At 42.8% G+C, this 26930-nt stretch overlaps 1 protein-coding gene across 1 annotated transcript in view; it reads right to left on the reverse strand.

Annotated features, from left to right (window-relative positions):
* ARHGEF28 (Rho guanine nucleotide exchange factor 28) overlaps positions 1 to 26930 on the reverse strand; it is a 562380-nt gene that overhangs the window by 36497 nt on the left and 498953 nt on the right. Inside the window, 2 exon segments of the mRNA XM_030193284.1 lie at positions 10030 to 10077; positions 25772 to 25875. Of these exon segments, the coding sequence (XP_030049144.1) occupies positions 10030 to 10077; positions 25772 to 25875 (152 nt within the window).

The raw sequence follows: 26930 nt of genomic DNA on the forward strand, positions 1-26930 counted from the left end.
TACTCAACAAATGACTGAATGAAAGCTTATAAAACAGTCATAAAACAAATAATAACTGTGAATGTTAAAATCACTGGATTCACCATATCATCTTTAAAAAAAATTAGAAAATCAATCAAAAGGCTGTAGCAGCATAAGAATTAAAAGAAAAATGCCAGCAGCAACACAAACTAAAAATTGTTGGATTCATCATATCGATAAAACAGAGAAAAAAAAAAAAATCAATCAAAATGGCTTCCAAAGGGAATAACTGTGCAATGAAAACCATGAATGATATGGTATATTCAGCGATTTTTACACTCACAGTTAATATTTTGTTTTAAGGCTGTTTTGTAAGCTTTCATTCAGTCACTTGTTGAGTAACACTTTGACCTCTGAGATGCATATAAACCTTGCACTAAGCAAGTTAGGCTAGCAAGTAAAGCTGATACTGGGAAGGAGTGCCTTGGCTGTAAGTTTTTATCTTCTGTTTTTATCTATGTGCTGCTACCTGATTATTTTTTAAATTCATGTTTTGTCATCTTTAATTCATGTACTGCTATTGTCATAATTCATGTGCTGCTACTTGTTTTAATATTCATGTATATGTTCCTACTGCCTTTCTGGTACCTTTTTTAGTTCATATGTTGCTACTGCCATTCTGCTTTTAATTCATGTGCTACTACTACTACTTAACATTTCTAGAGCGCTACTAGGGTTACGCAGCGCTGTACAAATTAACAAAGAAGGACGGTCCCTGCTCAAAGGAGCTTACAATCTAAAGGACGAAATGTCAAGTTGGGGTAGTCTAGATTTCCTGAGTAGAGGTGTAGTGGTTAGGTGCCGAAGGCGACATTGAAGAGGTGGACTTTCAGCAATGATTTGAAGATGGGCAGGGAGGGGGGCCTGGCGTATGGGCTCAGGGAGTTTGTTCCAAGCATGGGGTGAGGCGAGGCAGAAAAGGCGGAGCCTGTTTGCTGCTACTACCTTTTAATTTATGTGCTGCTACTGCCATTCTGCTTCCTCTTAATTCTGTGAGTTTTCATGATCAATGCATGGGTTCAAGTGTTGATTTTTAAGCCAGGATTCAATTGCTGACTTGCATTTGGTTGTAATAGTTATCGGGTGCCAGAAGTCATTTCCTCCACTTTAGGTATGTAGTTGTATGACATGATTCACACTCGGTTTTATAACTGAGGCACTGAGCACTATTTATAAGTTGCTTTACAATCCAGCTTATAATCAAACGAGAATAACGCCCAAGTTCCGACCTAAATCGGGAGATGGGCGTTCTTCTCACAAAAACAAATAAAGCGGCATAATCGAAAGCCGAACTTTGGACGCTTTCAACTGCACTCCGTCGCGGATGCGGACAAAGTTGACGGGGGAGTGTCGGAGGCGTGGTGAAGGCGGAACTGGGGCGTGGTTATCACCCGAACAGAGATGGGCGCCCTTCGCCGATAATGGATGCGTTTGTAGCTAGAATTTAGGGCACTTTTCCTGGACCCTGTTTTTTGACGAATAAGGCCCCAAAAGTGCCCTAAATGACCAGATGACCCCCAGAGGGAGTCGGGGATGACCTCCCCTGACTCCCCCAGTGGTCACTAACCCCCTCCCACCACAACAAATGATGTTTCACAACTTTTTACTTTCACCCTCAAATGTCATACCCTCCTCCCAAGCAGCAGTATGCAGGTCCCTGGAACAGTTGTTAGGGGGTGCAGTGGACGTCAGGCAGGTGGACCCAGGCCCATCCCCCCCCTACCTGTTACAATTGTGCTGCTTAATGCTACTAGTCGTCCAACCCCCCCAAACCCCCTGTACCCACATGTAGGTGCCCCCCTTCACCGCTTAGGGCTATAGTACTGGTGTAGACTTGTGGGCAGTGGGTTTTGAGGGGGATTTGGGGGGCTCAACACCCAAGGGAAGGGTGCTATGCACCTGGGAGCTCTTTTACCTTTTTTTTTGTTTTTGTAAAAGTGCCCCCTAGGGTGCCCGGTTGGTGTCCTGGCATGTGAGGGGGACCAGTGCACTATGAATCCTGGCCCCTCCCACGAACAAATGCCTTGCATTTATTCGTTTTTGAGCTGGGCGATTTCATTTTCCATTATCGGTGAAAAGCAAAAACGCCCAGCTCACACCTTGGCGAATAAAGCATGGGCGTCTATTTTTTTTTAAAAATACGGTTCACTCCGCCCCTTCACGGACCCGTTCTCGGAGATTAACGCCCATGGAGATAGGCGTTTCTGGTCGATTATGCCCCTCAATGTCACACTATTATATCATGCACTAAAAATTGCTTTTAATTAAAGGTTTGCTTGTTTATGATTTTTGATTATGTATGCTATGCACAATTTATAATGCTTTTTTTCTCCACTGTTTATTACAATTTAATTATTATCCCCAGATTCCATATAGCGCAACTTAAGTTGCACGTGCAAATCCAGTTGTATTCTGGATTTCTGCGTGCAGCTTAATTACTTAACAAGCCAGAGTCGATAATTGCCACTTGAGCAATTATTGACACTAACTGGCATTAATTAGAATTTACGCACAGAACTGTCAAGCATATTCTGTAATGTGATGTGCTTAAATGCTAAGTCACATCATTGAAAAGGGGGTGTGGCCATGGCATAGAATGGGCGGGTCATGGGCATTTGTAAAATCTATGCATGTGATTAAATTTAATCGTACATTATAGAATATGCCTAGGCCTATTTTGTTTTGGCGCCAATATTTTAGGCATGATGTATAGAATCTAGTTTTATGTGCATGTAGTTTATATAATGTATCTTGATTTATATTGTATGTATGTTCTTATGATTTGATTTACTAAAAACTAACCTGTTTAAAAAGGCATACCCTACCAATCCATCATTAAAGCCTGATCTCTTCAACACAACAAAACTAAAGTACGTAATGGACATAACACAACTCTTCCGTTGTACGATTCCCAAATGTGGCTGTGCCACATGAACTCTATCTTACCACAACATCACTTTGTATTTGTTTACACCGGAGTCTGCAAACGCCTCTCCGGTACTATGTAAGCAACATTGAGCCTACAAATAGGTGGGAAAATGTGGGATACAAATGTAACAAATAAATAAATAAATGTTTGCTTACAGGGCCGGTCTTAAGGCGAGGTGACCGAGGCGGCCGCATAGGGCCCCGCGCGGCACGCCTAAGGTCGCCCCGCCCCAACCGCCCGAGTTCCAGTCCTCCCTCCCTCGGATTGGCGCGCGACGGCGGAGTGGTGGGGGCAGTCCGCCCCGGATGTCAGCGGGTGGGGAGTGCCCTGCACCCGCTGCTCCCACCCTGTCCTACCTTTAAAAAAAGAATTTGGTAGTGCCGGAGTGACAGACAGCGCCTCCCGTCTGCCCTGCTACTAAAATGTCTTTGACGTCGTCGTTGGGCCTTCTCACATTGAGTCCCGCCCTTCTCTGAGGTAACTTCCAATTACCGCGAGGGTGGGCGGGACCTCAATGTGAGAAGGCCCAATGACGACGTCGAAGACATTTTTAGTAGCAGGGAGGGCAGACACGAGGTGCTGCCTGTCCCTCTGGCGCTTCCAAATTCTTTTTTTTAAAGCAGTGAGGGTGGTGGTCGGCAGGAGAACAAAGCTAGTAGGTAGGTCCGGGGGGGGGGGGACTCAGATGGGAGAGGGGTGTGTGGGGTGTGGGTTCTCAGGTGGGGGGGGGTTCTCAAATGGGAAGGAGACTACTACTTAACATTTCTAAAGCTGTTCACGGATGGGAGAAGGGGGTGGGGAGGGGGTTCTTGGATGGTTGAAGGGGACGGGTGGGGAGGGGACTGGGGTTCTTGGATGGGAGAAGGGGACTGAGGAGGGAGTTCTTGGATGTGAGAAGGGGACGGGTGGGGAGGGGACTGGGGTTCTTGGATGGGAGAAGGGGACCGAGGTGGGGAGGGGGTTCACGGATGGGAGAAGGGGGTGGGGAGGGGGTTCTTGGATGGTTAAAGGGGACTGGGGTTCTTGGATGGGACAAGGGGACTGAGGAGGGGGTTCTCGTATGGGAGAAGGGGGCAGGCACTGGGGTCTAAGAAGGGGCCATATGGGAAAATGGGGCCATGCCTGGGGCTGGTGGGAAAATGGGGCATGCGTGGTTCAGGTGGGAGAATGGTTCTGAAAAGGGGGCCCAAATACAAGGCATGTGGATGAAGGGCGCTGGAACTGGGGGCTGAAAAGGAGGGTAGGTGGGATAAGGGGGCTAGTACTGGGACTGGAGGCTGAAAACGGGATAGGGAGAAGTGGCTGGGGGGCTGAAGCTAGGGACTGGTGGGAGAAAAGGGCTGGGGCTGAAATGGGGGACTGGTGGGATAGTGGGGCTGGAACTGGGGACTGAAAAAGGGGCGGAGAGAGGGGCAGATCCTGGATGGGGTAGCGAGAGGGAGGGCAAACCCTGGATGGATGGGAGAGGGAGGTCAAATTGTGGATTGAAGGGGCAGAGAGAAAGGGCAGACAGTGGATGGCAGGGATAGAAAGGGCAGACAGTGAATGGATGGGGGAGAGAGAGAGGGCAGACAGGGGCAGATGGTGGGTGGATCATGGAAGGGGCAGAGATAGAGGGCAGATGTGGATGGAAGGGGCAGGGAGAGAGGGCAGACATTGGATGGAGGGGACAGCAGAGAGGGCAGACACTGGATGACAGATGCTGGATGGAAGGAAGACAGTGAAAAGAAGATGAGGAAAGCAGAAACCAGAGACAACAAACTGTAAATAAAATATATATTTTTATTTTTTTGCTTTAGGATATAGTATTGTAGCTGTGTTAATAAATGTTTTATAAATAGAACATGTAAATAAGGTAATTTTTTATTGGACTAATTTTAATACATTTCGACTTAACTTTCAGAAAAGAAAACCCCCTTCCCAGTCAGGATAGGATACTGTAACAGTACTATACTGTATTGACCTGAGGAAGGAGATTTTGGTCTCTGGAAGCCAAATGTATTAGTCCAATAAAATGGTATTATTTTATTTTCTGTATTTGTTTTATTTCTATTTGTTAATTTGTAAAGTGGTGATTGGTATTTGTTAGTTTTTTCAAATTTACATCTGCTGTCTTTATATTTTGCACAGTACTAGGGGTCATTTTCTGTTTCTGTGGTGTTGAATTGTATGCAGAGTCTGGCATCTTGGGGGTTCAGTTTAATTTTTGTCTAAATAGAAAGTTTAAATATTACTACTTATTCTATAGTGGATTAGGGTGTATCTGTGTTTGTGAAAAAGACATGGCTTTCAGTTGGCATTGACTGTGCAGGATCGACGATCTGTACTATTCTGTCTGGTTTCATTTTACAATAGGTGAATTGATGTTCTAGTGCTCACTGTAGTGTTTTAAGATGTTTTCCTTTTCTTTGTGTGATTCGTAGAAATGACTGCTTATGGTATGGTAGAATTGCTCAATAGGTCCTGAGTGTTTTGTATTCTCGGCATACCTAGTACTGGATTTTGGAGGGGGTGTTAAAAAATGACCGGGAGGGAGGGGAGCCTTGGAGCTGGGAGCCCTAGGGGGGGAAGCCCTGGAGCTGGGGGCCTTGGAGCTCAGAGGGAGCAGCCCGGGAGCTCAGAGGGAGGGGTAGCCGGCCCTGGAACTAGGGTGGGGGCGGAGTTAGGTGGGGGCAGGGCTAGGGTGGGGCCCCATCAAATTGGTCTGCATAGGGCCCCGCACTTGCTAAGACTGGCCCTGTTTGCTTAACAGTTGCTGCCCCATAAGCAGCCTGCCATAGAAGAAACATGGCCACATTGCACTATTTTAATAAACGTTCACTCTTCATCTTGTTTGATCCATTGTCTTCTTCTGCAACTCATAAAGAGATACATCAGGGAGGGTAAAATGGTTCTTGCTTTATATCAACCACCTAGAGCTTCAGCTTATCATCCCTTCTTTATCATTTTACTTATAAACCTCATTAAGGAACCACAACTTCAGCATAACTTCCTGTATTAATGTAGTGATGTTCAATCAAACACCGTACTATGACAGTTTACCACTATGGCTGTGATTTTTCAAGGGGAACAACTTTTAGAAATAATGGTACAGCAAGGCTAGAGAGGGGTGAGGGGCTACCATTGAAGACAAGTTATTTTACCACTAACTCACGCTACTTTAGCACAGGTCCCATTTTATGCAATAAGACCTAGTTATTAATAACTGAGGTTAATAGTAAAATAACCCGTCTTAACGGTAGCCCACTTTGATAACTTCCCTCCTGTTTTACTAGGGAAAACAGCGTGAATACGTTTTTCTAAATCTTCTAATAGCCCTGCAGAACTTGGGCTAATGTGGCTGCCAGCACTGCCTGTGAGTTAGTGAGTCATGCAACTTCAACCGGCTCAGATCGCCAGATGGCTTCAGACCATTAGGAAGGCAGCATTGTTTTGTTTTTGCTTTGTTTTTTTAAAGCTGCCATGCCAAAGAAAGCACAGATCTAAAGTCCTGCTAAACCTAAGGAACTGGCACAGCTAATCTCAAAATGCATTAGGACTGAGGTATACAAAACAAGGCTTTCCTTAGTTAAAAAATGGATCTCAGTTTATATTCCACCTTTCCACAATGTGCCCCGATTACCAGTGGTGTAGACAGGACTGATTCTTTGGTGAGGCCCACAGTTAATATTCACGGACACTAAGCAGTGCAGATGTTAGAACTGGAGGTGGTGTTAACACCACCTCCAGTTCTCCTCTCATTGGCTTGTGATACTGTCGCTGACTGGGCAGCCTGACACTAAGCTCAGCTGGGGAGGGGGCACAGCCCACCCAGGCCCACCTGTGGCAACACCCCTGCTGATACAATTACTTTAGGGGCCCTTTTACTAAGCTACATAGGTGCCTACGCACACCCAATGCCCGTCAGTTATCAATGGAACAGTACTTGCCTGGTTCAGATCCTATCTATCAGACAGGCAACAATCCATAATGTTTGGCAGCAACTCATCACCACCATGGACACTAACCTGCGGGGTACCACAAGGATCGATACTGTCACCTATTCTGTTCAATATCTACCTCAAGCCGCTACCTGAGCTGATTCGGTCAATGGACACTCAGTTCTACATCTATGCGGATGATGTGAAGCTACTCATACCCATTGAACCTGACTTATATACAGCCTTGAATAACTGATTACTTGTCTAACATCAATTCAAGAATGGGCTAAACACAACAAACTTTGCCTGAACCCAAGTAAAACCGAGCTTCTCTGGGTCCCTAACACAAGTGGATACATACCTGACATCAAAATCCCTTTTGGGAAGTATGAACTCCCCCTCAAATCACAAGTCAGGAACCTTGGAATACAGTTAGATTCAACACTTACTCTGATTCCCCAAATCAAAGCAACCTTCAAGAGCTGCTTCTACTATTTGCGACAGCTTCACTGTCTCTCTCTCCTTACATCGAGAAGGTAAATCTTACCCCAGTTCTGCATGCCACAGTAACATCAAGACTGGATTAGTGCAATGCACTATACAATGGTCTGACTACAAAGGGCCTGCACCAGCTCCAGTTGATTCAGAATGCAGCAGCAAGACTTATAGAAGGTTGCAAGCAACGTGCCCACATCACACCATTTTTGCAAAAACTTCATTGGCTGCCAGTAAAATACAGGGCTAAATTTAAAACTCTATGTCTGATCTTCAAGGCCCTGAAAGGAAATGGACCCGAGTAGCTGACAAATAGGATGATCCTCCACACACCGCCAAGGACACTAAGGTCCTCCCAAGGAAGGACTTTTGCTAACTACACCCTCTCCAAAAGACATTACACGATGTGATACCCGCAAGCGAGCCTTCTCCGGAGTAGCCCCCACACTCTGGAATGCATTGCCTGAAAGGCTCCACTTAACACAAGACTACCTCTACTTCAGGAAGCAGGTGAAAGCTTGGCTCTTCAACCATGCCTTTAATGGAAGACGTAACTAACTTTTTAGTCTCAACTCACACACACACAAGGATTGACTGGGGCTGCACATACTACAGCGGGACATGTTTATCCACTCCTACCCTACCTGAGATAATATTTAACCATCTCTCTGACCTCATGTGCAACTTTATTCAAATCAGTCACCTTACTTTCTAATTATTCCTACTTTTTTTTACTCATCTATATGCCACAACTTTGCTTTAGCTTTCACTACCAATTATAATGTTCTATTACGTATTGTGTAGTCATTGCAAGTAGTATACCATGCCATACTTTGTATTGTTACTTGAATACTTTTACTGCTGTAATTGCCTATTGCTCATGTTTGATCTATTCTTACTGTTCACAGCCTTGAGTGAATTCCTTCAAAAAGGTGGTAAATAAATCCTAATAAATAAATAAATAAATTTTGAGTTACCACCCGGCTACTGCGTGGCTCTTGCGGTAATTTCATTTTTGACATGTGTCCACTAGGCACACTAACATAATAACATAGTAGATGACGGCAGAAAAAGACCTGCATGGTCCATCCTGTCTGCCCAACAAGATAAACTCATATGTGCTACTTTTTGTGTATACCTTACCTTGATTTGTACCTGTCCTTTTCAGGGCTCAGACCGTGTAAGTCTGCCCAGCACTATCCCCGCCTCCCAACCACCAGCTCTGGCACTGACCATATAAGTCTGCCCAGCATTGTCCCCGCCTCCCGCCACCGGCTGTGCCACCCAATCTCGGCTAAGCTCCTTAGGATCTATTCCTTCTGAACAGGATTCCTTTATGTTTATCCCACGCGTGCTTGACATGTTTTTATTTTCTGGCACACAGGCAGTAATCGTCATTCTATGCATGTAGACCATTACCGCCCAGTTACCGCATGAGACCTTACCGCTAGATCAATGGCTAGTGGTCAGGTCTCAGACCCAAAATGGACGCGCAGCAATTTTCATTTTGCCGCACGTCCATTTTTGGCAAAACATGATTCTGTGTGTGCCCCAAAACACGTGTCTACACTACCGCAGGCCATTTTTCAGCGCGTCTTTGTAAAAGGGCCCCTTAGAATTTGTTTCATTTTGATGAAGAGTTGCTTTAAGATTGTGTAACCTTCAATTTCCACAAGTTTGCAGATATACTAGCACATGGGAAATATCTTGCAAGGGAGGGGGGGTCAAGTGGCCAAGTGTAACACACCTAGGTCTGGTACATGCCATCATAAAGAGCATTTCATTTTCAGTTTAGAATTGTGCTTCTTGTGTAGCACTGGATAGAGAGCAGAACTGGCTAGGACTGCCACAATGGCCATACTGCCACTAATATTAAGCTATATGCAGATCTTAATTTCTGGGGGAACAGCCTGGAATGCAGGTCCATCAATTTTTCCAGGCTCCAGAGTAGCACCCTGTTCTGCTCCAGCTCCTCCCTGCTAGGCAGCCAGCAGGGAAGAAGAAGGGAGGGGGTGAGCCTAGAGCAGAGCAAAGAACAGTCACACTACTGTATAATCCAGTCCCATTATTCCTGTTGGCCAATCCAGTCCCGTTATTCCTGCTGCCCACTCTCCTCACCCCAGCTCCATAGTTTCACTTCCTTTCTGTCTACAAATTAAGCTCTATCTGAATAATGCTTTTTTTTTTTATACACCACTGAAAAACACTAAAGTCCTGCTAACACAGTTTAGTGACTATATGGGATCAAACAGTGTGGTTGCCGTGTTAGTCATCTTTAAAGGTAATAAATAGAAATAAAGCAAAACAAAATAAAAAAGGTAAATAAGGTGATACCCTTTTTAATTGGACATCTCGTTTTAGGCTTGCTATTAAACAACTGAACACTGCCACAATCTGAATCATTTTTAGGGCTGCCCTTGCCCTGCCCACAATTATGAGGATAGCATTGGGCCATTTAGCAATTTAAATGGCCCAAACTTTCTGTAAACCTTTCAAAATTCTATGGATAAGCCAATTATGTATTTGTTGACAACCAGCAAAATACACAAATTGGCTTTGAAATTTGGCCTGATAGTATTTTTATTCAATTGCACAATAATAATAACAACAACAGAAAACAAGACACAATGTATGAATTGAGATATAAGACCACTGAATAGTTACCTGTATGCTGTATAAGAGACAAGTTAAATTCTGTATAGCTTGTACGATCTGAAATGTAGAATAAGTCAGGTTTATGAACATATAAAGGTTGACGTGATGCAAAACCAAAACACTGATAATACAACCTGACATTGGTTTGTTAGGGCAAGTTCACCTTTGCCTGTGAAATACCTGAGAAACCTGAATAATCTACCAACATACTTTGGCATAGATTTTTAAGAAAATGCATTTCAAAGTGTAACCTACAAGACACAGGATAAAACTTAAAAAATTAAATATTCCATTATTCCAGCACTGATTTATGTACATCATGTTGTATGATTTGCTTTCCTTTACTTATGGGCCCTTTAACTAAGCTGTGATAAAACAGTGGCCTTAGTGCACATTTACGCGAGTGTTTCCTGTAAGCTAAAGGTTTTTATTGCAGCCCTAAAGTGGCCGATTTTCTTTCTTTTTTCTTTTGTATTAATGGCTATGCACTAATGTAGTCCTAAGTAAACGGCAGCATTTCCCAAACTATGCACCGCGGCACCCTTGTGCGCCATGACAAACTCACAAGGGTGCCATGGAAGGATCCTCTTCATGTCCTCCATGTGCCTCCGCTGCTTCATCACCCTGCTTGTGAGAGGCCAAAAGGTGTGCGCAGGCTGCAGCCTGTAGAGGTAATCTTTAACAGTTGGGGGGGGGGGGGGAAAGGAGAATGCGAATGAGGCACTTCCCCCTGACTCTTCAAAAGGGATCCGCAGGGAGTTGGACCCAGGCTGCACAGGGAACAAGCTCTGTGATATGTTTATTGGGACTCTGCTGTAAAAGCAGAGAAGCAAGTAGTGCTACCCACTCTCTGCCCCCCTGACATGTCTCCTCAAAAAATATAAATTTTAGTGTGTGGTTAATGCACATACATTTGGCAGTTTATTTATTTATTTATTTATATCCCACATTTCCCCACATATTAGCAGGCTGAATGTGGCTTACAAAATACCGTAATGGTGAACGCCAAGTACGGTAGGTATTAAACAAATACAATTAGAAAAAGGGTCAGGTAAGGTAGGGGTAAATGGGTACAATAAGGGACAAGGAAATAAGAAATAAAAATGTCCATTGCAATGTATGTATAGATGCATTGTAGAGTTGAGGCATTTAAGTAGAATCAGTAGGGTAGGCCTTGCAAAACAGGTCTTTAAAGATCGCCTGAAGTTTTGATGGTCATGGATCGTTTTCATACTCTTTGGTAACGCATTCCACATTTGCGTACTTAAGTAAGAAAAATTGGATGCATAGGTTGATTTGTATCTGAGTCCAATGCAGGATGCCTGAACTCATCTTGTGGTATGCCACTTTAAGCTGTGTTAGATGTGTGTTAGAGTCTAACACAGCTTACTAAAAGGGCCCCTTACACAATTATTTTATCTGAGTGTGCATGGCTGTGCTTTTTGTTTTGTTCATTTGATTTCTTTCACTGCAGCTTTTTTTTTTCATTTGTTTCAAAAGTTCTTTTTGTTTTGTTTTGGGAACAGCTTCACAATTGCTGAAACAAAATTACAATAATTTCATTTTGTGTTTTTTTGGACATTTAAAATTGAAATAAAACAATCTTGTTTCATTGTGTTTTTAATTCCAGTGCAAAAAATTCACATCTCTGCTATTTTAAAACCTCCAAGTTCAAAGACTTTGAACTAAATAACTTCAGAAACTAACTAAAACAAATAACATATTATTCTAACTCTCAATAAAACAGAACAGCTTCAAAATAAGAAGGGTGGAATTCATTTGGTGTCGCAGATTCAAAGCCTGTAGATCATCTACACTTTCATCATGTATTGTGTGTAAAGAGATTAAAGCTGTGGTTCCCAAACTGTGGGTCATGGCCCCAAATGGAGCTGCAAAATCCTCATTTGGGGTCATGGCTGTCTCCAGAATTCAGAGGAAAAAAAAACACTATGGCATTATGTGGCTCAAAATCAAAGCAGTAAGTCTGCACTTTTGATACAGTTATACATGTGGAGAATGAATAGCATAGAGCTTGCTGGCTGTCTTGAAGCGTGTCACTCCCTGTTCCTTTACTGCAGTTTCGGTAAGGGGAGTCTTTCACAAAGGTGCGGTAGCATTTTTAGAGCGCGCTAAATGCTAGATACACCTATTGGGCATGGGGGTGGAGGGGAGGGAGAAAATGAGAGATGCTGCAGAGGAGGGTAGGAGAGAGGGAAAATTGTTGGACATGGGGGTGGAGAAATAATTGTTGGACATGAGAGGGAAGAGAAGGAGAGATGCTGCAAGGGGGTGAGAGATAAAGATTTGTTGGTTGTAGGATGGGTGTCTCTAGCATTTAGCGCATGCTTATTTTTAGCGAGCACTAAAAACGCTAGCGCGCCTTTCTAAAAGGACACCTTACTTTCCATTTGAAATAAGACCAACAGGGGATAGATTGAAATAAACAGGAGAGGTGGAGTAGTTGTGCATGTAGGTGAGACTGGAAAATAGATTTGGTGGAAGGACCAGTAGAGGAGAGGAGAGGGGTATGATTGAGGCGCCACAAGTGTGGTAATTATCTATTTATTAAAAACTTTATATTCCGCTCTATTGCCAAAGGTTTTAGGCGGATCACATCATCATGAGCCTGGGTAAGTTTGGTTTTATTTTATTCAATTTTTGGAAAGTTATTTTGCTCCTAGCCAGACATCTTTGACCCCTTATGTACAATTTCTTTAAAACAGCTATTGATTTGAAGTGAATAGAAGGTAAAGAAGAGGATGAGGAAAAAGTGGGATTTAGCATTCACTGAAGAAGGGCTGGGAGAAAGACTGCAGAAATTGGACAGAAACTGAAATGGAAGCGATGTAGATCTCCAGCTAATACATTTGTAGGTGATCTTATGGAGAAGGTGTTGGGAAAGATTTACCTTTTTACAGATGGAACCAAAATCTGCAACAAGGTAGATACCCTGAAAGATGGGAAGAATATGAGGAGGTTCGTAATGAAGCTCGTGGAATGGTCTAATGTTTGTCAGCTAATATTTAATGCTAAAAAATGCAGGGTCATGCATTTGGTCAGTAAAAACCCAAAAGATTTGTTCAATATAGGGAGTGAAGTTCTTCCACACAAAAACAGAATAGGATGATTTATCTGATTAATTTAAGGTGTCCAAACAGGTAGACAGGCAACAGGAAAACCCAGGGTCGCTGAGGGGGGGGGGGGGGATTCTGGCCCAGACCTCCAAGGGGGGCCCAGCGCCGGGGTCGCTCTCTCTCCTGCTCCTGACGGGACCCAGGTGATGGTGTCCTGACAGGAGCAGGAGGGAGAAAACTCTGGCGCCGGGCTCCCCTTGGAGGCTGGGGAGGACCTGGAGGAACAGACACAGCAAGCCTGCTCTTCTTCACAGTCTGCCGCATTGTCTTCCCCTGTGGCTGCTTTTCCCCTCAGGCAGCGCATGGATGACCTAAGAGACAAAGCAGCTGCAGGGAAGGCCACACGGCAGAAGGAAGAAGAGCATCACTGGAGGATGAACTGTTTTGCTGGTGGGGCCTTGGGATCCCCGCCAACCAAGGTACTTAACAGTTATGGCGGGTGGGCAGCAGCAGCGATTGGGGAGGGTGGGGCTGAGTCGGCAGCAGCAGCAGTGATTGGGGGCGCTGGCGGCAGTAGTAGCAACGATCGGGGGTGCCGGGGTGGTGACGGGGGCAGCAGCAGCGACAATCCTGGGGGGCGCGGCAGTGGCGATAATCCTGGAGGGGGGGGGGGCATCGGCGGCCTTGCCCCGGGCCTGGCTCAGTCTCTTGGCGGCTCTGGGAAAAGTTTGCTTGGACCCTCCAATCTGTTTATGCTTATTTAGAACTTGATATACAGCCTTTCAACCATCAAACCAGTTTACATACTAGTCAATCAATTGAGAGGGACTAAAAACATAAAATCACCAGAAGGTGTATGCATGAACTTAACATAATTAAGATAAATTTTACATTGAAAATAAACCTAAAATGTCTGTAGGGATTCCATACGGTTTAACATTTGGCTTATCATAGACAGCCCCCTGGTGGTAAGTTATTATGAACAGAAATGATTTCTTCTCTCTCCTTACACTTCATTTTCCTTTTCCCCCCACAATCTTTCCATTTTAACCCTATCTTTCTTCCTTTTTTAACCAATTATTATATATTTTGCTATTAATTTTCATCTCTGCATCTCTCCCCTTTGCCTGTGCACTCATTCACCCCCCATACACCCATTCCATTTCATCTTTAAGACTGAACAACATTATTATTAGGATAAAGCTTGCTGTGATTAGTCTAGCTGCTGGCGTGCCCTCATTAGGTGAAAATGTTTGAAAATCACAAATATATGCTGCAGCAGGCACAGCTTCACCACGAAAAAATGCAGAGTCCCTCTTAAATCATCTTCCAAAGATTTAAATATTTAGAAGTTGTAATTACACATAAGACTTTTCGTTCATGCATAGTGCCTGACATACAAAGGGCGAGGTATGACAGGCCACTTACTCCGCATCTTCAATCTTGGTCTAAAGTTATTAGAACTGCATTATCAGGCAGTGGCGTGGGGAGCAAACTTTCTTTTTAAGTTTCTATATAAATACTGTATTAATTTAGGAAATAAGGGGTCCTTTTACCAAGCTGCAGAAAAAAGGGCTCTGTGCTAGTGGTGGGGGCTGTTTTTCCCATGCGCCAGGGCCCTTTTTACCGCAGAAAGTAAAAAGCCCCCAGACAAAGCGGCAAGAGAACTCTTACCATATGGCCATGTGGTGGGGAGCCCTTACCACCACCACCCACTGAGGTGGCTATAAGGGCTCCCGCAGTAACCGGGTAGCACACAGTGATGCCTGATTACCGCCGCGAAAGCCATTTTGGGGGTTTTCTTTTTCCCCCGGAAATGGTGTGCGCTTGGGGCGAATTACAGCTGGTGGCCACATTGGGTCAGTGGTAGTCCCGATTTAGTGTTAGGTAGGCCCACGTTGGGCTTACTGACACTTTGTATAAGACTCCTAAGTATTTTGCTTTTTATGGAAATCAGGAAACTCTGGAAGAGAAGCAAGCTCCTACCTTGTAGCATGTGATGTGTGATTTTTATATCTTCTCTAGTTCAACAATATTTTCCACCTGGCAACCCTGTCTCCCACTACTCCAACCAGAGTTACACCTAATCACACTGACCACCCTTCAACATCTTCAGTCCTTCTGTGACTGTTCTCTTGTGCTTGACTGCTTAAATATTAAATGCTTTACTTTTTGTCTATTTAGATTGTAAGCTCTTTGAGCAGGGACTGTCTTTCTTCTGTGTTTGTACAGCGCTGCGTACACTTTGTAGCGCTCTAGAAATGTTAAATAGTAGTAGTAGTAATATGTATTTCTTCTGCTGTAAGGGGCATTTTTGCTATTTCCTGCTTACTGCATTTATTTTCTAAAAGTGTATTTTGAGTTTGGATTTAGCTCATGCCTTTCTCAATAGATCAAGGCAAGTTACATTCAGGTAATACTGTGGGTAATTTTCAAAACTGGAATCAGATTTTCAAAGTCTTTCACAATTGTTACTTAACATGTGCATTTTTTTTTGCATATATCTTTTCTGTCCAATCTTCAAAGTGATATAAGTGGGCAGGAGAGGTTGCTGCCCAATTAAGTCATGCTCTGCGCCCTAACTGCACTTAATAGCAGTGGTGCTGAGTATTGACACAATATGGTCAATTTTGAGCTGGGCCACAGAGGGTTGTTAAAGGGGCAGAGTTGGCAGCAATGTGGATGCTGGCAATATTCAGTGAGAGCACCTACATAGCTGAGCAGGTGAATTTAGGACTGCCACGCTTAGCTATGCAGGTGCTGGCACTGAATATCACCTAAACCTATATAACTCACAGTGTCCAATTCACTTCACTATTCCACCAATCACAAGGTGTTTAAAAATGTGCTCATATACAGAGGAGACCATCATGGATCAAAACAATGATCCCATTAGAACACGCCTCTTCAAAATTATAATCATAGCAATATGATGCCTTGTAACTTCTCAATAATTATCATATGACTTATTATTTTATATATTAAGTTGTGCAAAAATATTAATTCTAACAGTAGCACTTATCTGAGATTCTAATGTCTCAATTCCAGTATATTGCCCAGGTTCTGACATGGACCATGTTTCGCCAGAGGCTGCTTCAGGAAACCCAAAATATAGTTCAAAACAGTAAGAAGCATGGTCTCTCATTTTATCGATGTTCTCTCTAAAAAGCAATAACATTATTTATTTATGGTATTTTATGCAAATACAAAATCAAGAGAATTCTGTATAGTATTTAACAAAAAATATTCTATATACTATTTAACAAAAACTTCAAGGCAGCAGAAATGGAGGGTACTTCACCCCCATCCCCCGTTTACTAAGCAGCGCTAGCAGCTGGTGGTGCGCTAATGTTGACACAGCCCATTTACTTTGAATGGGCTGTGTCGACATTGCCGAGCGGCTGCTAGCATGGCTCAGTAAACAGAGTGGTTTATCAGTGCACAAAGAATTCAAATCTGACTCCTAAAAATAACTTCAAAGATGGCATGCCGCCACCACAGGCAGTCTATTTGAAATGTCATCACACTGTCATGTGTGATGACCAATAATCATATGACTGGCTGTCTCATAAATCCATTGGCACCAAAATTTAAAGACACCTTGCTATCAATCACTCAATTATTTAACTAGTGTTTTTGTGAAATAATATTTATTAGGTCTCCAACTACACAGCAGAAAAAGCAAACCCATAGAAGATACAAGTCAACATTGAACACATCTCAAGGAATATGAAGTATTTGAATGAAAAAAACATACAGATCCACCCAAATACACAGTACCAGGCGTATGGGGCCTATTTTAATTTTATATCCTAAAGTATAATATTCCCCCCTCCAAAAAACTCCACCCACAGCAATCTCAGATCATGTTAAGCAACCTACTGCTGGCAACGTGAATAAGTGAGCTCAAAAATGGTTCCTATATGTGGCAAAACATTTCTCGCTGTAAGGAGTCCAAGCTAGTGAGGTATCTCTGCTCCAGAGTGGCTTGATGTATCATGGAGGCGTGGCAGAGTGGCCTAGTGGTTAGGGGTTAGGGTGGTGGACTTTGGTCCTGAGGAACTGAGTTCAATTCCCGGCACAGGCAGCTCCTTGTGACTCTGGGCAAGTTACTTAACCATCCATTGCCCACTGCATTGAGCCTGCCATGAGTGGGAAAGCATGGGGTACAAATGTAACAAAAAAAAAATATATAAATTCTCCACTGGGTGAGCATGGGCACCTCTGAGAACAACCAACATAGAAGAATGCTCTTTTTGCCAAACAACACAGCTCTACGTAAAAACCCTTTAGGTATAGATGGCTCCACTGTATAAGAATCAAATAATATATTAGGCATCAGCAACCAGCGTAGATTCCATAAGGCAGAAACATGTGCACATAGTGCTGTCCAGAAACGTTTAACTTTAGTACAGTGCCAGAACATGTGGTGTAGAGTAGCTGCAGGTTGAAAGAAGACATTTGGAATCAGGCCTCAATGTAGCTTTATAGGCTCTATTCGGTGACACATATAGTCTCATCAACATTTTGTACTGAGTTTCCCAAAGCAGCATGCTGTAAGAGGCCTTTCTATAAAGTGAGAAGCTACGCTTGAGCAGCTCAACAGACACAGAAGCTCAAAGTTCTAGCTCCCATTTCAGGCAGAGTGCTGTATAATCATAAACCAGAATCCATTCCAGCAGAGATCTGTGATGATAAGAAAAGAGGAATGCGTACCTGTGCTTCCAAAGAGAAAGAGTCTTTGAGCTGTTCAAATTTATCCAGGTCCATAGCTGTATTAGAAATTGAGGAAACATGGAGGGGCATTTTTGAAAGAAATGTCTAAACCAGAATTTCAACGTTTTACAAAGATGTCCAAATTCCGAACAGGAAACAAGGTCATTTTTGAAAAAGATGGACGTTTATTTTTCGTGTTTGAAAATGCTATGGACGTCTTGTGATTTGGACGTCCTTTTTTTGGTCCATTTTCGAACAAAAGATGTCCAAATGCAAGCCATCCAAAACAGAGGAAGAGTGGCTTAATGGTTAGTGCAGTAGGCTTTGATCCTAGTAACAGGGGTTCAATTCCCATTGCTGCTCCTTGTGACTTTGGGCAAGTCAAATGCACAAGGGGCATTTTTAGATATGACATCTAAGTCTGACTTTGGACGTTTTTTTTGTAAAACATCCAAAAGTCAGAACAGGAAAGGTCATGTTCTACCAAAAAAAAAAAAAGTCTATCTTTTCCTTTTGAAAATGCTGTTTGGAAAAATGTTCTGTGATTTGGGGGAGTAAGGGAAGGTGATCCCCCGAGTCCCTCCAGTGGTCATCTGGTCATTTGGAGCATCTCTTGTTTGGAATAGAGGAGTAGCCCAGTGGTTAGTGCAGCAGACTTTGATCCTGTGGAAGTGGGTTCAAGTTCCCACTGCAGCTATTAATTATAAAAACAGGTCTAGCACAAAACATCTAGGAACACCCAAGTCCCACCTTGAACACACCCCTGGCATGCCCCCTCAAGATCTGGACGTTCTTCTGATGGACTTCAGAGAAAGACGCCCAAAAAGAGGTTTTCATAATACTGATTTGGACATTTCTGTGAGATAAACATCCAAATGCTAACTTATGTCACTTTTTAGACGTCTATCTCTTTTGAAAATGAGCCTGATAGTGACAAAGTTGCAGGTACACAAAGGCGTCTTTAGGTTGTAAACTGTGTTCATCATACAGCACCTCAAGGCCTTTCAGCTGCCCATCTTCCATAAGCATATGCCAGAGATATAATGATGCGGATGAGAACCAGTGCTGAAATGTGAGCGAAGTAGATCCTGGCACAAAATCATCATTGCCCAACAAAGCCAGAAAAGAAGTGACTTTAGGGAACAATCCATGATGCCAGAAAATCACCATGTTTAAAAACCCATCCAATAATCACATAATGTAGAATTGGCTCTAAATTTTTTAATGAAGAACATAAAAAATGAAAATTTTTTCAAAAAGTTGTAAAATGAAGAATTGGAAAAAAATTGAGCCTAAATGTTATCAACGACTTTTTAAAATCAAGTATTCTTGTTATTTACAAAATGCTTGTCTTTATGTTGTCCATTTTGAGGAAACCAAGTACAGAAAAAGACCAAGCAAAAAAACAGCACAAAGGGCCTTTAAAAACAAAAGGGAACACAGTTCTTTCATTAAAAAATCCTTTAATAGTGAACTTTGATTGAAGAAAGACCCAACACGGGCCGTGTTTCGGTGCTACCGCACCTGCATCAGGGGTCACACCAATGACAAAGGAGGCTTCAACAGACTAATTTCAAAAGGCTGATGCTTTCCAAAATTTTGTGTATGTTCCTCCGAATGAAATACAGTCCAAAGCTCACACACAGCAGCGGTGACTTTTCTCACCATTAGTTAGATAAGCGAATGATTGACAGCAAGGTGTTTTTACACTTTTGCAACAATGGATTTATGAGTCAGACAATCTGTCACATGGATTTTGGTCATCACACACCTCCGTTTCTGCTGCCTTGAGTTCTTTGTCAAATAGATATATAGAATGTTTTTACCTAAGTAGTATACATAATGCTCTTCATTTTGTATTTGCATAAAATAGCATAAATAAAAAATTCTACTGCTTTTTAGAGAGAACATTGATAAAGTGAGAGACCATACAACATATTGTTCTGAATCATAGTTTGGGTTTCCTGAAGCAGCCTCTGGCAAAAAATGGCCCATATCGGAACATGAATTGAGACATTACAATCTCAGACAAGTGGTACTATTGGCATTAATATTTTTGCACAATTTAATATATAAAATAATAAAAGTCATATTATAATTATTGAGAAGCTACAAGATATCATAAATGCTATGATTATAATTTTGAAGAGGCATGTTCTAATGGGATCATTGTTTTGATCCATGATGGTTATAAGTTTTAAAAAATAGTTATAAGCTTTGAACTTCATAACTACGGAGCATGAGTTATTAATTGGTGTTGGTAGTTATTATAGTATAAAATTATTTAGGAGTATCCCAAGAAACACTTCTCACACCTATATACATACTGCCCACCCACATTAACTCTGGGCCCACCTAAAATGTCAGGTCTGGCTATGCCACTGAACCCCATAATGGCTTCTGGATGGTTAAATAGCATTTAAGCACCTAACCATGGATATTTATCAGGACATAACCGGTTATCTCTCGCTGAATATCCTAGTCAGCATCTACCCACTAACCAGCTATATCGCACGACATAGCTGGTTAGGCGCAGATATTCAGCACCAAACTGGTTATGTCAAGCAGTCAAAATAGGCCACTTAAATAGCAGGCCTATCTTTGACCACTAAAAGGTTCACCAGATAGCGCTGAGTGCTGAATAATCAGCATAGTCGTTAACTTTGTAGCAGCCAAAACAAACCCGGATATTCAATGCAAGTCACCCAAAAAGGCCCAGCATTCAATATCTGTGTTTACCACCATCAGTGGCCGGCTGAATATAGGGTCCTCAATGTTTTTATTGAATTGTATGAACATAAATATTTAGAATTAATATATCTTAATAGCGATACCAAATTACTGTGATTATTGTCATTGATGTGGCCCACCTCTGAACTATAAGCAGTAAGAAGCAGCTCTCCCTGACTCATGTGCTTCGAGGCACAAGATAAGAACCTGTCTTTCAAGGTTAATTGGTTGAACTGTTTTGATTTTGTTTGTATTTTGTTTTGGCATCTTCTGCCCTTTCCTTTTTTGGGGGGTTGTCATTATGGCTCAGTGAAATTACAGCCAATGGTGGATGGCTAGTAGTAAAGGGAACTCTTTTGTCTATTATGCCTGGGCTTGGTTGGGAGTGTAATTTTAATAATGCTCTTTGAACGGGTGTGTACTCTAATGTTGTTGTTTTAGTATGGAATGCAGTCAGTTCTAGCTCTCTAGTGAGAGTTGGGGAGGTGGGGGAGCAAGTCAGGCTGCAGTAGGAATTTTAGAGATTTAAATTATTTTGTAATTTGATAATGTTTGTGTCACAGACTGTCACGGGGCCCGGAGTAGTAAGCCCTTGGGCCACTGCAAGTGACCGGCAGCAGCAGCAGGTGAACCACCCAAACAGAAAGCGAGGCTGAACACAGACAGGCTGGTACAAGCAGGACCGGAACTAGCAGGATGGGAACTGAAGCGGAAGATGAGCAGGGCTGGAATAAGCAGGACTGGAACAACTGGATTCTGGAACGGGCTTGGCTTGGCTGGAACCGGATGCTGGAATGGAGTTGGCTTGGCTGGAACTGGATGCTGGAACAGACTTGGCTTGGCTGGAACCGGATTCTGGAATGGGCTTGGCTGGGACCAGATTCTGGAACGGGCTTGGCTTGGCTGGAACCGGATGCTGGAATGGAGTTGGCTTGGCTGGAACTGGATGCTGGAACAGACTTGGCTTGGCTGGAACCGGATTCTGGAATGGGCTTGGCTGGGACCAGATTCTGGAACGGGCTTGGCTTGGCTGGAACCAGATTCTGGAATGGGCTTAGCTTGCCTGGAACCGGATTCTGGATTCTCAAACAGGATTCAGGATTCTCAAACAGGCTTGGTTGGAACAGGATTCTCAAACAGGATTCAAGATTCTCAAACAGGCTTGGCTGGAATGGAAGCTTAAAGCAGACAGGGTTGCAACAAACAGTGGAGGAACTGAAACTGAAGACAAACAGGGCAGACACAAGCAGGATTAGAACTGAAGCTGAAGGCTTGCAGGGCTGGAACAAGCAGGGTTGGAGTAGAAGTTGAAGACTGGCAAGACAAGAACTAGCAGGGCTGGAACTGCAACAAACACACACAGACAAAAACTCACCTGAAGACCTCTGTTGCAAAGGCAAGCCTGAAAGTTCCCAGGTGCTTAATAAAGGCAATTACAGATGAGGTCACTAGTAAGAATAAGGCTTAGCAGCAAGAACACCAGGGCAAGGCTTGGTTGCAAGAGCACCAAAGTGAGGCTTGGCTACAGGAACCCCAAAGCAAATCTGGAAAGCTGGAACATCAGAATAGGACTGGAATGAACTCTGGAACATGTTTGGGAAACAGGAAGAAGACAGTCCACAGCAGCCATAGGGCCTGGGCACCAGGAGGCGAGGTGAGTTTAGGCACGGGATACAGTCACAACCGTGACAGTTTGTTACTACGTCACAACCTCTCAGTTTATCACAGCAGAATCTCTTAGTCATTCCTTTCTTCTGTCATGCTTTTCGAGATATTTTGAGAGACACAATGTTCAGTGTCACTAGCCCTATGTTATGGAATAAACTTCCCTTGTTCTTGCATTGCACCTGAAGTTCAAATTTTCCATTACAATTTCTCTGATTCATAAAGCATTTGACCACTAATTTTCCTTTCCCGTTTTTGTCTAGTGTTGGGGGTTATGGATGCTGCTATGTTGATGCCCAGCATCATTCTTTCTCTTCTTTGCTATCTGAATTGTAGTTCATCATTTCTACTTCTGCACTACTATTATTGCAATTATGTTGTAAACCGCCCCGATGGTTTTTTATCAAATAAAAGTAAACTTAAAATATGGGTGGGTTTGGAAGAGTGTCTAATTTTGACTTATAATTTTTATTGAGGGGGAGGGGCAGGCTGAAGAAATGCTGGACATGGCTCCTACTGCATACTCATGTGTTGTGTTAAGGAACGGTAAATGCAAAATTTAACGTACCTTAGTAAAAGGACCCCAAAGTTTTATTATTTAAATGTATATACCCAATTATAGGGTCCTTTTACTAAGCTGCAGTAAAAGTGGGCCTGCACTAGTGTCAGTGTGTGTTCTTGATGCGTGCTGAGCCCCCCCCCCCCCCCTTTTTACCACAGTGGGTAAAAAGCTGTCTTTATTCTGGAAAAGACATGTCCATGAAGTGAACTACTTACCACACAGCCATTTTGGGGGGGAGCATTTAGCACCACCCATTGAGGTGGTGGTATGGGCTCTCACTCTAACCTGGCAGTAATTACTGCTGGGTAAGCACCAGTGCTACAAAAATAGAAAATATTTTTGTAGCACTGAAAATGGCAATGCTGGGGGTTGGGACTACCGCCGGGCTCCTGCGGTAGCCCCGCAGTAGTTCCAGACTGGCATGTGCCAACCCTTTAGTAAAAGGACCCCTATGTATTTTTTATAGTATTCTTATAGGATGATCATGATTTTAGAGTTTAGTTATCAGAATCTTGGAAGGGGAGCCGATGGGGATGTAAGATTGAAGGTTTGCTTAGGGCCCTGGAAGTGTGTATATTTTTGATTTACAGTTTTAATATTTGGGTGGGGGGGCTGGCTGTAATAGGGATTTTAGGCATTTATATTGTTGTTTTCTAATTTGATGTTTGCTACTGTGAGTGGGTTTGGAAGACTGTATATGCTCTTACACTGTATGTATTGTCAGGTCTGTTATAACACTGGCATGGTATAGGATTTGCTTGCAAACAAGAGTGAGTAAACTGATATTAAATCACTACTGCTACTACCAACAGCAATACCATATGGTTATGAATATGCATACTGATCTCCATAGCATTAGATCCGTATCTACGCTGGTGTTACAATCTTACTGTAACACACTACTACACACAATGAAATTGATATTCAAAGCAAGTTAGCCATGTAAGGAAGACTCTTACCTGGTTGGTTAGGAGTGGCCTAATGGTTAGTGCAGCAGGCTTTGATCCTAGCAACCTGGGTTCAATTCCCACTACAGCTCCTTGTGACCTTGGGCAAGTCACTTAACCCTCATTGCCCCAGGTACAAAAACTTAGACTGTGAGCCCTCTAGGGACAGAGAAAGTACCTGCATATAGCATGTACAGTGTTGAGTACATCTAGTAGCACTATAGAAATGATTAGTAGTAACTCATAGTGACCAGGCCCTGAGGGAATATTCAGCAGTAGTTACCTGGATAGTGCCACTAAAAGTCCCTTTTAACTGGCAGAGTTTGCACTTACCAGGAAACATGCCAAAGTTCAGCCCTTACCTGAATAGGTTAACTAGGTAAATAGGACTGCAAAAAGAGCAGTCTTATCCGAATATGGGAATTTATACGAATAAGTGCCGGGCTGTCCACACATACCCAGATATTTAATGTCGGTACTTGGACATGGCCCAGCATTGAATACACAAGCACAATTTCAGCACGGGAGGTGGTCAGCATTTAAAAACAAAAACACTGAACACTACCAGCTGAATATTACCCCCAATATGACTATAGGGCTCATTTTCGAAACAGAAAAACGTTCAAAAAGCGGCACAAATTGGCATTTGGACATTTTACTTGCCAAAATGGTCAAACAGCTATTCTCGAAACCCATTTTAAAAATATTTTGCTATGCATTTCATCGGCAGTGCATCCAAATCACAAGGGGGCAGGATTTGAGCGTTCCTAACATTTGGAATTTTTCTGGCATAATGGAACAAAACAAAAACATCTGGGCCTACAATTTTGATGTCACCTGTTTTTATCACGACTAAGTGAGAAAACTGTGCCCTAAATGATGAAATGACCACTGGAGGGACTAAGGCATGACACCCCCCCCTTACTCTCTCACTGCTCACTGACTCCCTCCCACCCCCCAAAGATGTGAAAGAAACAGTACATACCAGGATCTATGACAGCTTCAGATGTTTTGGCAAGTCCTAGTAGAACAGCAAGCAGGTCCCTGGAATAGCCTAGTGGTTGGTGCAGTGCACTGTAGAGAGAGGAACCCAGACCCATATCCCAGTCTAACTGTTACACTTGGGGTAGAAAGTGTGAGCCCTCCAAAACTCACCAAAATCCTGCTGTACCCACATATAGGTGACACCTACAAGCATAAAGGCTATTGCAGTTGGGTACACTAAGTTTCTGGTAGGTTTTGGAGGACTCACCTTATAGTATAAGGGAGTAACAGTGAAATGTGAACCTGGAACCTTTTATGTGAAGTGCATGCAGTGTCCCCTAGGGTGCCCCATTGCTCTGCTGGGATGTCTGTGTGGCCAATCTACTAAGAATGCTGGTTCCTCCTACATCTCAATGACTTTTTATTTTATATAGACCAAAAATATAGATGCATTGAGCACAAAAGCATCCAGGAAATAGCCATTTTCGAAACAAAAAGATAAATGTTTTCTGTTTCAAAAATCGATATATTCGCTACTTGAATTTGGGACGTTTTCAGAAAAACATCCAAAGTCACATTTAAACAAATCAAAAATGCCCTTCCATGTGTATCTGAGTATAACAATTAAAATCTTGGATGCTTTTCCAAGAATTTTGCAGAACCAAGGCCTACACTATAAAGCATAAAGCACTACAGCCTGTTACTGATATTCAGGATAAAGTGATTTTTACAGAGCGTTCTGTTTATAAAAATATCAAATGCCAACACATTCTTTTCTATAGTCTTGGGGGTGTTAAATCCACTGTCCTGCATTTGGTAGAACAGATCATGAGTTGGCTTCATTTATACTCACTGTAGTTGTTCAAGAACAGTTACTACACTGTAGGCTGAAAGACTAATTTTGAATGATAATTATCTTAAGATGCCTATAAGAATTAACTCCTGTTTTCAACATAATTCTCTATAGATACTCTTCATTATCTGTAGACGCCAGCTAACTTGATTTGCAGAATCAACAACAGAATGCATCAATCTACTCCGTCGTGAAGTACATTTTCAGACACAATGGTTACCTGATCTCCTAAATAAGATTCATCCGCTTCATTTAAAATTTGACAAATATTGGGATCAAAATTGCATGTTTCTTCTCCATTTTCTTTATCTTCTGTGATCAGTGCTGAAAAGAATAAAGGTAAACAGATACACTACCAGAACATATGCAGTATATCTGGCACACATTGGTACATACACTAGTCATTATATCCAGCATTAATTAGCTCATGTGACCATAAGAAGAGCCTTCTTTATTCATGATGGATGTCACTAAACACTCATAATTCAAAGGCCATGATGCTGTTGTCATACATCAGAAGTTTATCAGTCATGTAGTTTATTATTTGACATGCAAAAAACATGTGCTGAAGCAATATACCTATATCAAGGACAAATGAAGCAATTCTATAAAAAGTGCTCAAAAGATTTTGTGCTAAGCATGATTCTATAAATGACGCTTAGAGTTGAGCGCCATTTATAGTATCACACTTAGCACTGACTTGCCTGCCACAAAAACCACCCTCGATTAGTGAAGAATTTCCATTTCGATATTCTGCGCAGAAATCAGCATTGATATCCATGCATAATACATGATGATGTCATCTTTGTGGAGGCAGTCACATTTCTCCAAGGCTGACAACCTCCTGCTGGCCAGGTTAATTCTTCAAAAGCCAAAAAGGTCCTTCATCATCCCTGGCCAAGGCCTTATTTGCAGTATAGGAAAGCCTTGAAAATACTGGTCATCTCCTATAAAGATGAGGCATCCTTCCCTAGGGAGGTAAGTGCAAGGCTCCTGATTGTATAGATATTAGCTGTGACCCCGGTACAAAAAAGCACTGTTTGCATGCTAATTTTGTACTTATGACAATTGGTGGTGAAGTGATGATGACAGATAGGCACAGTGGTGTGCTGGAGCCGGCTCGCACCGGCTCGCAAGAGCTGCTTGTTAACTTTGCTCGGCTCTTGCGAGTCGGTTGTTGAAACCCGCGAGCTGGCTCTCCTCCCTCCCTCTTCCCTCACATCACCGACCTGACGAATTCTTCGGGGCAGGCAGTCTTGCCTGCCCGCTGCAAGTGCTGACTCTCCCCCGCTGGTGCTGCAGGTTTGCACTTTAAAAATGGCCGCCGAGACTTCCAAAGGCGGCCTCGCGAGACTTCGCCTTTGTAAGTCTCGGTGGCC

Source organism: Microcaecilia unicolor, chromosome 2, assembly GCF_901765095.1.
Source record: "Microcaecilia unicolor chromosome 2, aMicUni1.1, whole genome shotgun sequence".
Classification (NCBI taxonomy): Eukaryota; Metazoa; Chordata; class Amphibia; order Gymnophiona; family Siphonopidae; genus Microcaecilia; species Microcaecilia unicolor.